This window comes from Nomascus leucogenys, chromosome 7b (genome assembly GCF_006542625.1).
Source record: "Nomascus leucogenys isolate Asia chromosome 7b, Asia_NLE_v1, whole genome shotgun sequence".
Taxonomy (NCBI): domain Eukaryota; kingdom Metazoa; phylum Chordata; class Mammalia; order Primates; family Hylobatidae; genus Nomascus; species Nomascus leucogenys.
The window spans coordinates 58800205-58817887 of record NC_044387.1 but is presented as its reverse complement, the minus strand read 5'-3'; the positions used below and the strand labels follow the sequence as shown (position 1 = coordinate 58817887).

At 44.0% G+C, this 17683-nt stretch overlaps 1 protein-coding gene and 1 pseudogene across 14 annotated transcripts in view; both read right to left on the bottom strand.

The window, feature by feature from the left end:
* The window catches only part of SFI1 (SFI1 centrin binding protein), a 127235-nt gene that overhangs the window by 43860 nt on the left and 65692 nt on the right, over positions 1-17683 (bottom strand). For 13 of the 14 annotated variants that reach the window (XR_004031016.1, XM_030816134.1, XM_030816139.1 and 10 more), the window contains 2 exons: positions 14622-14739; positions 9343-9445 (listed from right to left, as the gene is read on the bottom strand). Coding sequence is in view for 13 of the 14 variants with exons in the window: in XM_030816134.1 (XP_030671994.1) it covers positions 9343-9445; positions 14622-14739 (221 nt within the window). In the remaining variant the exon portion in view is untranslated. Of the gene's footprint in view, positions 1-9342; positions 9446-14621; positions 14740-17683 lie in introns of those variants that run through there. The other variant, XM_030816144.1, reaches the window with a different exon arrangement.
* On the bottom strand, positions 11139-11595 carry LOC100590700 (annotated as a pseudogene).

Here is a 17683-nt window from a genome sequence, read left to right as displayed (position 1 = left end):
GACTCTAGACCACATTGTGCCATCCAGCTAACACTTTGGTTCTGTTTCAAGCTCCTCAAAAGAGCTATTTCCTAATCTCTCTGTCTCCCAGGCAGGCTTTCTTGAGCCCACTCCCACAGGCTTACTGAATGAAACTACTCTTATGAAGTGCATCAGCAATCTCCACGTTGCTCAATCCAAAGGTCAGACTTTGGTCCTCACCTCCCTTGACCTTCCAGAAGTGTCTGACAAAGGCTTCCTCCTTCCTTTACCTGGCTTTCAGGATGTGTCCCTGCTTTGTTCCTGTTGCTGACTCCCACCTCTGTGCACCTCGCAGGCTCAGCCCTGGAACCTCTCATCTAGCTACACTCACTCCCTTTATTTTTTCACCCACCCTACTAGCTTTTTTTAAAAAAAGAGATGAGATCTCTCTATGTTGCCCAGGCTGGTCTTGAACTCCTGGGCTCAAGCAATCCTCCCGCCTCAGCCTCCCAAAGTGCCGGGATTTACAGGCATGAGCCACCGCACCTCGCTCACTCTAGTAACTTTACATACCATCTGCCTACTGAGAACTCCTGAATTTCCCAAATGTACCTCCTATCCTGGCCCCATCCTCAATATTCCACACATATATCCCAGTATCCCACTGCCTCCTTAACATATCTTCTTGTGGCTATTCAAAAGGCCTATCAGGCTGAAGATACACAGTCCAGAATTGGGCTCCTCCTAATCTCTTCCCACAAACCTGCTTCTCCTACAGTCTTTCCTATTTCAGTAAATGGCACTCCATTGTTCCAACTGGTTAGGCCAAAACTTGGAAGTCATCTAGGACTCTAAAACTTCATATCTCATCCATACATCTTTTAAAGATGTCAGTTACATCTTTAAAAGATATTGAGAATCCAACCACCGTCTTCTTATCATCTTTGTGGAAAATCTCCCCTGGAATTTTGTAATAGCTTCTTACCTGTTCTCCGTGTTTATATCCTTGATAATCTCTGATTTATTTATTTATTTATTTATTGACAGAGTCTCACTCTGTCACTCAGACTGCCAGGCTGAAGAGCAATGGCAAGAATATGGCTCACTGCAGCCTCAACCTCCTGCCTCAGCCTCCTGAGCAGCTGGGACCACAGGCATGCACCACCATGCCCAGCTTTTCTTTTTTTTTTTGAGACAGGGCCTTGCTCCATTGCCCAGGCTAGACGGCAGTGGCACAATCATAGCTCACTACAGCCTCAACTTCTCGGACTCAGGTGATCTTCCCACTTAGCCTCCTGAGTAGCTGGGACTACAGACACATGCCACCATACCCAGATCATCTTTTGTATTTTTTGTAGAGACGGGGTTTCACCATGTTGCTCAGGCTGGTCTCAAATGCTGGGGCTCAAGCTGTCCACCCGCCTTGGCTTCCCAAAGTGCTGGGATTACAGACATCTGCCACCATGCCTGGCTCTGATGTATTCCTAACACAACAGCCAGAGTGGTCCATTTTGGTTCGCTTCAATTGTTAGGTCACTTAAAGTTCCGTTTTATATGACAATTTCCCTTCCTGCCTTTTTTCTCTTTCATGCCATCAGTCTACTAGAGAAATCAAGTCATCTATACTATAAAATGTCCTACATTTTGGATTTGGCTGACTGTAACCTCGAGGTATCTTTAACTTGTTCCTCTGACCCCTGTATTTCCTATAAACTGAGAGATTTGCGTTAGGCTTGGAGTCATGTTCAATTTTTTAGGCAAGAACAGTTCATGAATGTGGCTGGGTACTTCCCCTTACATAGTATCATGAGGCACATCATGTCTGGCTGCCACAGTTGTAGCAATGCCAAGATTGTTTAGTGGATTCGGATGGCAAGTAGCCAGATTTCTCCTATATTTTCCCACCATCCTCTCACCTAGTGATGGCTGCCTAGATCTGTGTCCTCATTAGGAGTGGCAAAACAGCAATTTTATAATTCTAGTATTCCTTCTGCATTTATTAACTGGAATTCTTCTATAAAGAAGCCTTCTCTCTCGTTAACCCTCTGGTTTCTTGGAGTTAACAGTTTATATAGGAAAGGTGGGATAAATGCTTAATTTTTTGCCTTTAATTTTTAAAGAATTAAAATGCTTTAATTTTTAAAGAATTGAGTTAACTCCCCTAACAACTCAAAATCATGACCGATGAGTCCCACTTTCTTCTAAAATTATTTCAAATGCGTGAATTTTTATGTATTTGATGTTTTCAATCTACTGGGCTCAAGTGATCCTCCTGCCTCAGCTTCCTGAGTAGCTGGTACTACAGGCACCACCATGCCTAGCTTGTTGTTTTTTGATGCTCAAACTTTTCTATCTTAAGCCCTGGGAACTCTTCCAAATTGGTTCCTGAGTCCTTCTGACACAACTCCATTAGCTTTTGTTAAGTTCCTTAGTCCTAGGTGTATGTTGTCTATTTCCTGCCCCAGACCTATAATCAGCCATTTCTCTAAAAAGCCCTGGTTCCTATTAGTGGGAAATAGTTAAGACCACAACTTGGGCACTGGGGATACTAAATGCTATACTACTGTCACTGCTTCTAATGATTTTTTTTTTTTTTTTTTTTTTGAGACAGGGTCTCATCCTGTCACCCAGGCTGAAGTGCAGCTAGCACAATCTCAGCTCACTGCAACCTCTGCTTCCTGGATTCAAGTGATTCTCGTGCCTCAGCCGCCCGAGTAGCTGGGATTACAGGTGCCCACCACCACCATGCCCGACTAATTTTTTTGTATGTTTAGTAGAGACAGGGTTTCACCATGTTGGCCAGGCTAGTCTCGAACTCCTGACCTCGGGTGATCCACCTGCCTCTGCCTCCCAAAGTGCTGGGAGCCACCACGCCAGACCAGAAATGCACTTAGGTTAAAAAAAAAAAATATATATATATATATATATATATGGAGAGAGAGAGAGACAGAGAGAGTCCATATTGATATTTACAGTTCCAATTACAGATTTGATTTTTATACTTGTAATCTTTTCTTTTCTATTGAAGGTCTTTATTCCTAACAACACTGCCATAATTATTTGCTTTATCTTACAATGTAACTATAATACTTTCAATATAACAATTTCAAACCTCCTAGAAACAATAACACTTGTTTTAATAAGAATGTGGTTTTAGATTTCTTAGCAGTTCATTATATCCTTTTAACACATTCCACCAGGGTGAACAGTCAAAATATTGTATTTTAAAGTTACTTGAAGTAATTATTCTCTGTGTAGTCATTGCCACAAACTTGTTATGTTTGTTTCAGTTTGTTTTGAAAATCTAGCAATTGCTTTATTTACTCTTGCTTTGTAATTATATAAAATATTTGCATAGTTTCAAAGTTAAAACTATGTAACAAAGTAAATTCACAGAAGTACTTTATTCCTATACCCTTCCCTCCCTCCTCCTATAGGTAACCATTTTTCGGTAAGTTTTTCATTTATTTTTCCATTATTCCTTCTTGAAAATATAAGCAAACAGACACACACACACACACCCCACAAACACACATTCATATATATCCTTCCCTTTCTTACCCCAAAAGCAGCACACTATGAATCAAAGAATCTTGTTAAGAGGTAGGTACAATCATGTCACTCCTCTGCTCAGAGCCAGCAGCTCTTCACCTTCCCAGGAATAAAAGCCAAAGCCTTTTTTAACAGGCACGGCCTGCCAGGCCCTGCGTTCTGGCTGCCTGTTACCTCATGACCTCATCCTTCCTTCTCAAGCTCAGTAATATATTATGAGATATTTCAAATTCATAGATGAAATGACTCAATATGACAATTTTTCTAACCTAATAAGCTGTCAGTCAGTATATTGTAATAAAAATCCTAATAGGCTTGGCCGGGTGCAGTGGCTCACACCTGTAATCCCAGCACTTTGGGAGGCCGAGGCGGGCGGATCATGAGGTCAGGAGATCGAGACCATCCTGGCTAACATGGTGAAACCTCATCTCTACTAAAAATACAAAAAATTAGCCGGGCGTGGTGGCGGGCGCCTATAGTCCCAGCTACTTGGGAGGCTGAGGCAGGAGAATGGCGTGAACCCGGGAGGCGGAGCTTGCAGTGAGCCGAGATCACACCACTGCACTCCAGCCTGGGTGACAGAGCGAGACTCGCCTCAAAAAAAAAAAAAAATCCTAATAGGCTTTGTTATAGAACTTGACAAGTTGATCCTAAAATTAATAAGAAAGAGTACAGAAGAACAATTCAGTTTAAAAACAAAACAAGAATAAAGGAGATTCTCTCTGAAATATAGAGCCTTAAGAACTATGTGTCAAGTAGGAATATAAACAGCTAGCATTTATTGAGCATTTCCATATTCCAGGCATTGCTCTGAGTATATTATTAATAACTGGATCATCCTACTGAAGCCTCAATAACCTCATGAGGTAAGTACTATTATGATCTACTTACAGATAAGAATTCTGAGGTACAAATAGGTGAAGTAACTCATTCAAAGGCACAAAGCTAATAGGTGAGAGAGGCAGAATTCCACTTGGACAGTCTGACTCAAGAACCTACACTCTTGCTTACCCGCTTCATCAAATCCTAACTAAAACAGTATGGCATTGGTATGGTCTGGATAGACAAATACATGAATGGAAGAGAGAGCTGAGAAACAGATCCGTGAATAATTAAAATAAACTGGGGGCTGGGCATGGTGGCTCACGCCTGTAATCCCAGCACTTTAGGAGGCAGAGGCAGGCGGATCACTTGAGGTCAGGAATTCAAGACCAGCCTGGCCAACATGGTGAAACCTCATCTCTACTAAAAATAGAAAAATTAGCTGGATGTGGTGGCACACACCTGTAGTCCCAGCTACATGGGAGGCTAAGGCAGGAGAATCGCTTGAACCTGGGAGGTGGAGGTTGCAGTGAGCTGAGATTGTGCCACTGCACGGAGTCTCAAAAAAAAAGAAAGAAAAAGAATGCTCTTGGTAGTATTGTTCGTAATGTAGAGGTAGTCAACAGTCCATCAGTAAGTAAGCAGATAAACTGTGTCTTGTGTATACAATAGCATAATATACACAGTTAATAGATCTCTGTCTATCCACATAGATAGGGCCAGGCATGGTGGCTCAGGCCTATAATCCCAGCACTTTAAGAAACCAAGGTGTGAGAATTGCTTGAGGTCACGAGTTCAAGAACAGCCTGGGCAACAGAGAAAGACCCTGTCTCTATTTTAAAAAAGGAAGAAAGAAATCACATGGCTAAACCTCAAAAATATACTGTTGCACTAAAAAAACAAGTTGCAAAGTACAGTATGACACCATTCATAAATGTCCTAACTACACAAAGCCATACCATTTACTTATTTACTTATTTATTTTTGAGACAAGGTCTTGCTCTGTTGCCCAAGCTGGAGTGCAGTGGCATGATCAATGGCTCACTGCAGCCTTGACCTCCCAGGTTCAAGTGATCCTCCAACCTAAGCCTCCCAAGTAGCTGGGACAACAGGCATGCGCCACCACGTCGAGCTAATTTTTTTTTTTTTTGTAGAGATGGGGTCTCACTCTGTTGCCTAGTCTGGTCTTGAACTCCTAAGCTCAAGTGATCCTCTTATTTTGGCCTCCCAAAGTCCTGGTATTCAGGCGTAGGCCACCGTGGCCCCTCCCGCCTCTTTTTAAGTGATGGGGTCTCATTATATTGCCCAGGCTAGCCTCAAACACTTGACCTCAAGTGATCGTCCTGCCACAGCCTCCCAAGTCCTCAAGTGATTGTCCTGCCACAGCCTCCCAAGTAGATGGGACTACAGGAGTGTACCATACGTTTATTCTTTATGGATATGTGCACATATTTTTACAAGAAAAAAGAATATAGGAGAATAATCATACCAGAATCAAAAGAGTGGCCATCTCTAAGGAGAAGAGGCAGTAGAAGGGAGGGAGGGAGGGTAGAGCTTTGGCAGTGTCCATTAAATTTTGTCACTTTAAAAAATTCTGGGCCAGGCACAGTGGCTCATGCCTGTAATCCCAGGCCTTTGGGAGACCGAGGCAGGTGGGTCACCTGAGCTCAGGAGTTTCAGACCAGCCTGGGCGACATGGTGAGACCTTGACTCCACAAGGGGGAAGAAAAAAAAACATTAGCCAGGCATGGTGGCACATGCCTGTGTTCCCAGATACTTGGGAGGCTGAGGTGGGAGGATCACTTAAGCCTGGGAGGTCAAGACTACAGTGAGCCATGATGGTACCACTGCACTCCAGATTGGGCAGCAGAGTGAGATTCTGTCCCCCAAAAAATAACTTAAAAAAAAATTCTGGAGCAAGTATAGAAAATGCTAACACCTTTTAAATCTGGGTGAGGGTGATGAGTACTTGGCTATCTGCTAAATTTTTTTTTTTTTTGCAAGTATAGGAAATGCTAACACCTTTTAAATCTGGGTGAGGCTAGTGAGTACTTGGCTAGCTGCTAATTTTTTTTTTGAGATGGAGTCTTGCTCTATCACCCGGACTGGATTGCAGTGGCATGATCTCAGCTCACTGCAAGCTTTGTCTCCCAGGTTCATGCCATTCTCCTGCCTCAGCTTCCTGAGTACCTGGGACTACAGGCGCCCACCACCACGCCTGGCTAATTTTTTGTATTTTTAGTAAAGACTGGGTTTTACCGTGTTAGCCAGGATGGTCTCCATCTCCTGACCTCATGATCCGCCCACCTCAGCCTCCCAAAGTGCTGGGATTACAGGTGTGAGCCACCACGCCCGGCCTATCTGCTAATATTTTTCTAAGTGTTTTACATTTTATGTGTTTCTATGTTTGAAATGCCAAATTTAATTTTAAAATTTAAATTAAAATTAAAATTTTACATATTTCATGATGTCTGACCTGCCTAGTGCATAGAGATGCTGTGTAGATTAAGAGAGGGTAGGCTAGGTGTGGTGGCTCACGCCTGTAATCCCAGCACTTTGGGAGGCCAAGGGGCAGGTGGATCACTTGTGGTCAGGAGTTTGAGACCAGCCTGGCCAACATGGCAAAACCCCATCTCTATCAAAAATACAAAATTAGCCAGGTGTGGTGGCACATGCCTGTAATCCCAGCTACTTGGGAGGCTGAGACAGGAGAATCACTTGAACCCGGGAGGCGGAGGTTGCAGTGAGCCGAGATCGCACCTCTGCACTCCAGTCTGGACAACAGAGTGAGACTGTCTCAAAACAAAAAAACAAACAACAACAACAAACAAGAAAAGGGGAATTCTAAACATGTTCTGAGCAACAGTAGCATCAGTAGAATGAGTTTATGGCCTCTCAAAGTGGCTCTTAGAAAGGGAAGAACACTAGCACAGTTGTCCACTGATGACAGAAAATCAGTCTCATTATGTTTAGTTTCCCTATATTCACAGTCAGTCTATAAGTTTAGTCAGTATCCCTGCATTTATAGCATTTTCCCATTTATCAGTTCCATCTCCCTCCTGAGGTTACAAGTCTATTCAGCACAATACTGCATGGTGATTAAGATGATGATGCAGGCCAAGCGCGGTGGCTCATGCCTGTAATCCCAGCACTTTGGGAGGCTGAGGCAAGCAGATTGCCTGAGCTCAGGAGTTAGTGACCAGCCTGGGCAACATGGTGAAACTCCATCACTACTAAAATACAAAAAATTAGCCAGGCGTGGCGGCATGCATCTGAGTCCCAGCTACTTGGGAGGCTGAGGCAGGAGAATTGCTTGAACCTGGGAGGCAGAGGTTGCAGTGAGCCAAGATCGTGCCACTGCACTCCAGTCTAGGGGACAAAGAGAGCGATACTCTGTCTCAATATATATATATAAAAAGATGATGATGCAGCTTTCTGGCTGCTTAGGTTAAAACCTGGCTCTGAGCGGCCAGGTGTGGTGGCTCACGCCTGTAATACCAGTACTTTGGGAGGCTGAGGCGGGCGATCACAAGGTCAGGAGATCAAGACTATCCTGGCTAACATGGTGAAACTCCATCTCTACTAAAGATACAAAAAATTAGCCGAGCGTGGTGGCGGGCACCTGTAGTCCCAGCTACTCAGGAGGCTGAGGCAGGAGAATGGCGTGAAGCTGGGAGGCGGGGCTTGCAGTGAGCCGAGACTGCGCCACCCCACTCCAGCCTGGGTGACAGAGCGAGACTCTGTCTCAAAAAATAAAAAAAATAAAAAAAACCTGGCTCTAAGCTTCACTGTACACATGACCCTGGTTCAAGTTATTTAACCTTCCTGGTTTCCTTAACAATAATATGGGACTTTTAAAAAAGGTTTATGAAAATTAGATAATGCACGTAAAGCACTTAGTCCAGCACCTAACACAAGTAAGACCACAATAAAAACTACTTCTTCTTCTTTTTTTTTTTTTTTTTGAGACAGGGCCCCACTCTGTCACTCAGGCTGCAGTTGCTACTGCTATTGGTACTGTTATTATTATTGGCGAGAACTGTGTCTCTTATTTCCTTGCTATTGCCTCAGAAGACCTTACAAGTTCAGAGGTCAGCAAACTTTTTCTTAAAGGGTCAAAAAACAAATAGTTTAGTCTTTGTAGACCATAAGGTCTCTGTTACAACTACTCTACACTGCCCTTGTAATCTGAAAGCAGCCACAGATGATATATAAATGAATGAGTGTAGCAGCATCCCAATAAAACTTTATTCACAAAAACAGAAAGCAGGCCAAATTTGGCCTGTGAGCCAGTTTGCTGATCACTGATCTAGATGACTATATATGCTATTTGCATGTGATCTGCACATATTCACATGGACTATGCAATTTGTTGTTAGAATAAGAAGATACTATTCCTACATTTGGAAACAGGCACTAATTTTTTTTTCCTCTTCTCTGTTTTATTTCCTGTAACTTATTTGGCAGCTCTGTAAGTACCCAGCAGACACAAAAACATGACAAGAATTCAGAGAATATGTCAAAGGATAAGAAAGTTTTAGTACAGGCCTTAGTCATTTATGATTGACAAAAAAAACTAGTGGCTTGCCTAAAAGAACACTCTAAGACAATCAAAACTATAAAGAAAAGGAAGCCAGGTTTTCTTTTCAGTCTTAGTTTCTTTTCTGCCCCAATTATTTTCTGATTTGCTGTAGGAAAACAGTAATGAGGAAATCAGAGTATACTGCTGTTTCTCTAAACATGTTTATAACTAATTCATAAATCCCTCTCCAGCTCCACAATTACCAGAAGCACTCTGGAAGCCACTGATCTAGGCTCATCTAGGACAAGCCTCTACTTTATTCCTAACAGCAGCCTCCCTCTGGAAGAGCCCAGCCTTCCAGATTACCTCTGCCCCCACCCCCTCTCAGGCCCTGAGCTGCAGGGAAGGCCCAGCACTGCCCTCTGTGGGTGAGAGGCTTGACAACACAGACAGAGGATGCCAAAATCCACATCTGCTGGACTCACCTGCAGCTGGAGGCTCAGGGCCCTGTGCTTCAAAGCAGAGGCATGGAGGGCACGGCTCACGCAGACCTGTCCTAGTCGCTGCCTCCACGTGCTCCACCACACCCTGTGAAACAGCAAATCAAAGATGGAATCCATCAGTAAAAAGCCACTCAGAAAAGAGAGGAGCAGTTAGGGTGGGGCCTCAGACCCTCGGCTCTAGTCCTTTCCTTCATAGTACCATCTCTAGATTCACCACTGGGGAAAAAAAAATAAAACAAAACAATTGAGAAAAAGTCCCAGATCTGCCAATTAATGGTTGGAAACTTATGGTTCCTACGGTCAGATCCTGCTTTAGACACCACAGACATGCTGTTTGACCATGCTGTTTGATTTGTTAAAAAAAATATGTTATGGCCTGGCACGGTGGCTTACACTTGTAATCACAGCACTTTGGGAGGCCGAGACGGGTGGATCACCTGAGGTCAGGAGTTAAGAGACTAGCCTGGCCAACATAGTAAAACCCTGTCTCTATTAAAAATACAAAATTAGGCTGGGCAGTGGCTCACGCCTGTAATCCCAGCACTTTGGGAGGGCGAGGTGGGCGGATCATGAGGTCAGGAGATCGAGACCACGGTGAAACCCCGTCTCTACTAAAAATACAAAAAATTAGCCGGGCGCAGTGGCGGGTGCCTGTAGCCCCAGCTACTCGGGAGGCTGAGGCAGGAGAATGGCGTGAACCCGGGAGGCGGAGCTTGCAGTGAGCCGAGATTGCGCCACTGCGCTCCAGCCTGGGCGACAGAGCGAGACTCCGTCTCGAAAAATAAATAAATAAATAAATAAATAAAAATAAAATAAAATAAATAAAAATACAAAATTAGCCGGGTGGTAGTGGCACGCTCCTGTAATCCCAGCTACTCGGGAGGCTGAGGCAGGAGAATAGCTTGAACCCGGGAAGCAGAGGTTGCAGTGAGCTGAGATCACGCCACTGTAGTCTAGCCTGGGCAACAGAGTGAGACTCCATCTCAAAAAAAAAAAAAAAAAAAAAAAAAGCCAGGCGCAGTGGCTCACGCCTGTAATCCTAGCACTTTGGGAGGCTGAGGTGGGTGGATCACTTGAGGTCAGGAGTTCAAAACCAGCTTGGCCATCATGGTGAAACCCCGTCTCTGCTAAAAATACAAAAAATTAGCTGGACATGGTGGTATGCGCCTGTAATCCCTGCTACCCTGCTACTCGGGAGGCTGAGGCAGGAGAATCTCTTGAACTCAGGAGGCAGAGGTTGCCGTGAGCCGAGATTGTGCCACTGCACTCCAGCCTGGGTGACAGAGTGAGACTCCATCTCAAAAAAAAGAAAAAAAAAGAGTTATTACCAACATTTGAAAATCAGGAGATTTCACAAAATAATCTGTAATCAAGTGGCTTTTAGATTTCTAGTCTTGCTGTATGTATCCTTTTCCTTCCTAGAATCCTGGTCAGACTTTCGTTTCAGTCTTGTTTTTTTTTTCTACTAATTTTTGAATTTGCTTTAGGAAAAGAGTCACGGGGAAATAAGAGTTTGCAACCTGTGCTTTACAGAAACACTCACTTTGCCTGGTCACTAACCTACAAAGATTTCTCTTAGACCATGCTCACCTGCAGCACTCACTGCAAAACCTCAAGCTATCTCACATTATCACATCTTCTTATGCATCTAGGGAATCACAAATTCCCTGAATATAGCCCCAGCATCAATACAGTACCAATAACATTTTACTTATTTATTACTTTATTTATATTTTTTAGGTATATAAACTACTTATTAACAGACAAGGCCTACAGACTTATTTCTTCTTGGACACACCCATGGTACAGCCACGGTGGCCAGTGGTCTTGGTGTGCTGGCCTCGGACACGAAGGCCCCAGAAGTGGTGCAGTCCTCTATGGGCCCGAATCTTCTTCAGTCACTCCACATCTGCACAGAGCTTCTTGTCCAGACCGCTGGCTAGGACCTGGCTATATTTTCCATCCTTTACATCCTTCTGTCTGTTCAAGAACCAGTCTGGGATCTTGTACTGGCATGGATTCTGCATAATGGTCATCACACGTTCTATTTCATCCTCAGTGAGTTCTCCTGCCCACTTGGTGAGGTCAATGTCAGCTTTCCTTAACACCATGAGTGTACTGTCAACTCACATCCTTAACGGCAGTGATGGCAAAGCCTATTTTCTGCTGTGCATTGATGTGGCTGTTGAGTATTCGCAAAATATGCTGGAACTTTTCAGGGACCACTAGAAACATAGCAGGAGCACAACTGGCGGTGTGTAGGCCTCCTGCGGAAGCCATTTTTTTTATTTTTTCGAGACAGAGTCTCACTCTGTTGCCCAGGGTGCAGTGGAGTGGCACAATCTCGACTCGCTGCAACATCTGCCTCGTTGGTTCAAGTGGTTCTCATGCCTCAGCCTCCCGAGTAGCTGGGATTATAGGCATGCACCACCATACCAGGCTAACTTTTGTATTTTTTTAGTAGAGACAGTTTCACTATGTTGGCCAGGCTGGTCTTAAACTCCTGGCCTCAGGTGATTCACCAGCTTCAGCCTCCCAAAGCGCTGGGATTACAGGCATGAGTCACTGTGCCTGGCCCAGTACCAAGAACATTTTAAGCCCTCAATAAATAGGCTGGGCATGGTGGCTCATGCCTGTAATCTCAGCACTTTGGGAAGCCGAGGCGGGTGGATCATCTGAGGTCAGGAGTTCAAGACCAGCCTGGCCAATGTGGTGAAACCCCATCTCTACTAAAAATACAAAAAATTAGCTAGGCATGGTGTAATCCCAGTTACTCGGGAGGCTGAGGCAGGAGAATCACTTGAACCCAGGAAGCGGAGGTTGCAGTCAGCCAAGATTGTGCCATGGCACTCCAGCCTGGGCAAAAGAGTGAGAGTTATCTGTCTCAGATAAATAAATAAATGTACGTTGAGTAAATGAATTAATTATATAAAAATATCACTCAGGCCTGGCGCGGTGGCTCATGCCTGGAATCCCAGCCCTTTGAGAGGCTGAGGCTGGTGAATCATGAGGTCAGGAGTTCGAGACCAGGCTGGCCAACATGGTGAAACCCTGCCTCTAGTAAAAATACAAAAAATTAGCTGGGCATGGTGGCAGGCGCCTGTAATCCCAGCTATTTGAGAGGCTGAGGCAGGAGAATCGCTTGAACCTGGAAGGCTTGAACCCAGAAGGTTGCAGTGAGCCAAGATCACACCACTGCACTCCAGCCTGGGCAACAGTGCGAGACTCTATCTCATAAAAAAAAAAAAAAAAAAAAAAAACTTGGCCGGGCACGGTGGCTCACGCTTGTAATCCCAGCACTTTGGGAGGCCGAGGTGGGTGGATCACGAGGTCAGGAGATCGAGACCACGGTGAAACCCCGTCTCTACTAAAAATACAAAAAAAATTAGCCGAGCGTGGTGGCAGGCGCCTGTAGTCCCAGCTACTCGGAGAGGCTGAGGCAGGAGAATGGCGTGAACCCGGGAGGCAGAGCTTGCAGTGAGCCGAGATCGCGCCACTGCACTCCAGCCTGGGTGACAGAGCGAGACTCCGTCTCAAAAAAAAAAAAAAAAATTTGGCCGGGCGCGGTGGCTCACGCTTGTAATCCCAGCACTTTGGGAGGCCAAGGTGGGCGGATCACAAGGTCAGGAGATCGAGACCACAGTGAAACCCCGTCTCTACTAAAAATATAAAAAAATTAGCCGGGCGTGGTGGTGGGCGCCTGTAGTCCCAGCTACTCGGAGAGGCTGAGGCAGGAGAATGGCGTGAACCCGGGAGGCAGAGCTTGCAGTGAGCCGAGATCGCGCCACTGCACTCCAGCCTGGGTGACAGAGCGAGACTCCGTCTCAAAAAAAAAAAAAAAAAAAAAAATTCACTCAGACTCAAGTAAAATTGCATGCTAATTAGGCATTTTGAAATACTTGCTAAATACATTTTAAGTAACGATTTTAATTATTTAAAAAAATTTTTTGTGTGCAGAGATAGGGTCTTGGCTTTGTTGCCCAGGCTGGTCTCAAACTCCTGGCCTCAAGCAATCCTCCCATCTTAGCCTCCCAAAGTGTTGGGATTACAGGTTTGAACTACTGCACTCTGCCTATTTTATTTCTACTTAAATAACTTCTTTATGTCCACTGATCTTCTGGATACTGTTAAATACTTTATAGATATTACTTTATTTATTCCTAATGACAAACCTTTAAGTATGGTTTAACTATTTCACAGATGAGGAAAATAAGAGCTGAAGAGATGAAATGACCCAATAATACAGGTTGGAAGAGGGATTGAAACCCAAGTAAGTGCAGCTGCAAAGCCTCTCCTATTATCCATACTTTGTTCAATACCCAAGTTTCAGGCAGGAAGTGAGTTATTAATATATTACCACTGAGGACACCAGTGGACCACTACAGACAACATAGAGTGAAGTCTGTCCCATTATAATGCAGCTCATTGTTACATGTCTGGCTATAAAAGCGGACTAATTCATGTTCTTCCAGTATGTCTACAATGCTGATGCTGTCTGCAATGCAGAACAGCAGTTAAGAGCATGGGTGGGTGAGCCCTAGTTTTGCCAATTACAACCTGTATGTGCTAGGCAAGTTACTCAACCTCTCCGAGCCTTATTGTACATCTTAATCTGTACAATAATGGTACTTATAGTTTATGGTAAGGGTTAAATAAGATACTTTACATTACAAAATTAACACATGCACACACAAACTTAACTCAGGGTTTAGAACACAGTAAGCACTCAATTCGTGTTAATTATGATTATGTGAAAATCCGTTCTTATAAACAAGTTATCAATAAATCTTTATTAGGCATCAACTATGTTCAAAACATTGTTTCAAGGTGGGGGTGGGGCATGGTGGCTCATGCCTATAATCCCAGCACTTTGGGAGGCTGAGGTGGGCAGATTGCTTGAGCCCACGAATTCAAGACCAGCCTGGGAAACATGATAAAACCTCGCCTCTACAAAAAAATGAAAAAAAAAAAAAAAATTAGCTGGGCATAGTGGTGCATGCCTGTATTCCCAGCTACTCGGAAGGTGAGGTGGAAGGACTGCTTGAGCCTGGGAGATGGAAGTTGCAGTAAGCTGAGATTGTGCCACTGCACTCCAACCTGGGTGACAGAGTGAGACCCTATCTCGAAAAAAACAAAACGCAAAAATAAAACTAAATACAAACCATTGTTTTAAGGTGAGGTTTTATGCTGTTTTCCAGCACCATAAAGCTGATGAGGTAAAATGATGGTTGGTACTTTGTAGGGCAGTTGAGCAGACTCACCATAAGATACTCTGTTGCCTAAACTCCAGAGCCGTAGTCTGCATCTGAAGTTTGGTCCTACGAACAACCACGTAGATCAACCAGGACTTCCAGGCCTGTCGCATCTTTTGCTTTGCATCTAGATTCATCGAAGAGATTTTTCAAAAGGCATGGGAGAGATGGATTACTCTGGGTTATGATAAAAGCTCAAGGGTTCTCCTTTGAATACCTAAATCCCTCCAGCCTCCAAGTGCCCCCTGCTGGAAAAGTTGTGAAGCACTACAAAATTAATTAGAGTGCAAGAACACATGAAGGCTTTGTGCAAGTAATGACATTTACAAAGTATTTAAAGGAAAATCCAAGTACTGAACTGCTCAAAAACCCTTTGCTTTAAAAGTGCTTATTTTTATAGATACAATCTGCAATTTTTAGATGAAATGATGTGAATAAACAGGCAGCAAAGAAGTGGAGAGATGGATCTAACAAAAATGGCATGAGTGAATAATCAAAGCCGGGTAATGGATACACAGAGGTTCATTATTCTATTAAGTATCTTTCAGGCTGGGTGCGGTGGCTCACGCCTGTAATCCCAGCACTTTGGAAGGCTGAGACAGGCAGATCACCTGAGGTCAGGAGTTCAGGACCAGCCTGACCAACGTGGTGAAACCCCGTCTCTGCTGAAAGTACAAAAATTAGCCAGGTGTGGCGGCATGTGCCTGTAGTCCCAGCTACCAGGGAGGCTGAGGCAGGAGAATTGCTAAACTTGGGAGGGAGAGGTTGCAGTGAGCTGAGATCAAGCCATTGCACTCTAGCCTGGGCGACAGAGTGAGACTCCGTCTCAAAAAAAAAAAAAAAAAAAAAGAGCAGAAATCAACAAACTTGAAAACAGAAAAAAAAAAAACAGAATATCAATGAATGCAAAGTTGATTATTTGTAAAGATCAATAAAAGTGATAAACCTCTAGCCAGATTAACCAAGAATAAAAGATCAAAGACATAAATTACCAACATCAGGAATTAAAGGGAGTGACGGCTACAGATCCCGAATACATTAAAATTATAATTATGGGCCGGGCGCGGTGGCTCACGCCTGTAATCCCAGCACTTTGGGAGGCCGAGGTGGGTGGATCACGAGGTCAGGAGATCGAGACTACGGTGAAACCCCGTCTCTACTAAAAATACAAAAAATTAGCTGGGCGCGGTGGCGGGCGCCTGTAGTCCCAGCTACTCGGGAGGCTGAGGCAGGAGAATGGTGTGAACCCGGGAGGTGGAGCTTGCAGTGAGCCAAGATTGCGCCACTGCACTCCAACCTGGGCGACAGCAGCGAGACTCTGTCTCAAAAAATAAAATAAAATTATAATTATGAAATACTCAGCTGGACATGGTGGCTCATGCCTGTAATCCCAGTACTTTGGGAGGCCGAGGTGGGTGGATGACCTGAGGCCAGGAGTTCGACAGCAGCTTGGCCAACATGGTGAATGAAACCCCATCTCTATTAAAAATACAAAAATTAGCCAGGCATGGTGGCGGGCACCTGAAATCCCAGCTGCTCGGGAGGCTGAGGCAGGAGAATTGCTTAACTAGGGAGGCGGAGGTTAAAGTGAGCCGAGATTGTGCCACTGCACTTCAGCCTGGGCAACAAGAGTGAAACTCTGTCTCAAAAAAAAAAAAAAAAAAAAAAAAAAGGAGAAGAAAAACAGAAACACCCTATGCCCATAAATTTGACAACATATTTGAAATGGGCCAATTCCTTGAAAGGTACAAACTACCAAAACTCACTCAAGAATGAGTGCAGTGGCTCATGCCTATAATCCCAGCACTCAAGGAGGCAGGATCACTTGAGGCCAGGAGTTTGAAACCAGCCTGAGCAACAAAGCAAGACCGTGGCACTAAAAAGAAACTAAAAAATTATCCAAGCATGGTGGCACATGCCTGTAGTTCCAGCTAATCAGGAGGTTGAGGTAGGAGGATCACTTGAGTCCAGCAGTTAGATGGAGGCTACAGTAAACTATGATTGCACCACTGTACTCAAGCCTAGGCAGCAAAGCAAAATCTCATCTTCCAAAAAAAAAAAAAAAAGTGAAAAGAATAAATAACCTAAATAGTTTTTGATCTATTAAAAACTTGAATTCAAAGTTTAAAACCCTCCAACAAAGAAAATTCCAGGCCTAGACCACTAGGATTGCACTGGAGAATTTTACTAACCACTGAAGAATGAAATAATACCAACTCTACAAATTTCTTTTAGAAAATAGAAGAGGGGGAAATACTTCCCAACTCATTCTATGAGGCTAGTATTACCTGAACCAAAACCAGACAAAGATATGACAATAAAAGAAAACTAAAGACCAATATCCCTCATGAATATAGATGCAACCCCACCCCCCTCCACAAAATATTAGCAAATTGAACCCAGCAATATATAAAGAGTGGCATTAATCTGTGGAACATGGCTGGGTACAGTGGCTCATGCCTGTAATCCCAGCACATTGGGAGGCCGAGGCAAGTGGACTGCTTGAGCCCTGGAGTTTGAGACCAGCCTGAGCAACAGTGCAAAACTCCACTTCTACAAAAAAAAATACAAAAGAAAATTAGCTGGCCTTGGTAGCACACAGCTGTGGTCTCAGCTTCTCAGGAGGATGAGGTGGGAGGATCGCCTAAACCAGGTAGGTCACAGCTACAGTGAGCTGTGACTGCACCACTGCATCCCAACCTGGGCAACAGAACAAGACCCTAAGTTAAAAAAAAAAAGTGAGAATGTGAAGCTGATTCAAAATCTGAAGATCAGCTGGGCATGGTGGCAAGTGCCTGTAGTTCCAGCTATTCAGGAGGCTGAGGTGGGAGGATCGTGTGAGCTCAGCAGTTCAAAATCAGCCTGGGCCAAACAGTAAGACACCATCTCAAACAAAAAAAAAAAGTTGAAAATCAGTCTATATAATTAGCCTTAATAAAAGACTAAAAAAGAAGTCATCTCACAATCATCACGATACAAGAACAATAGTTCGAAAAAAATTCAACATCTATTAATGATTAAAATGCTCAGAAAACTAGGAATAGGATTTCCTTAACCTGAGGAAGGACAGG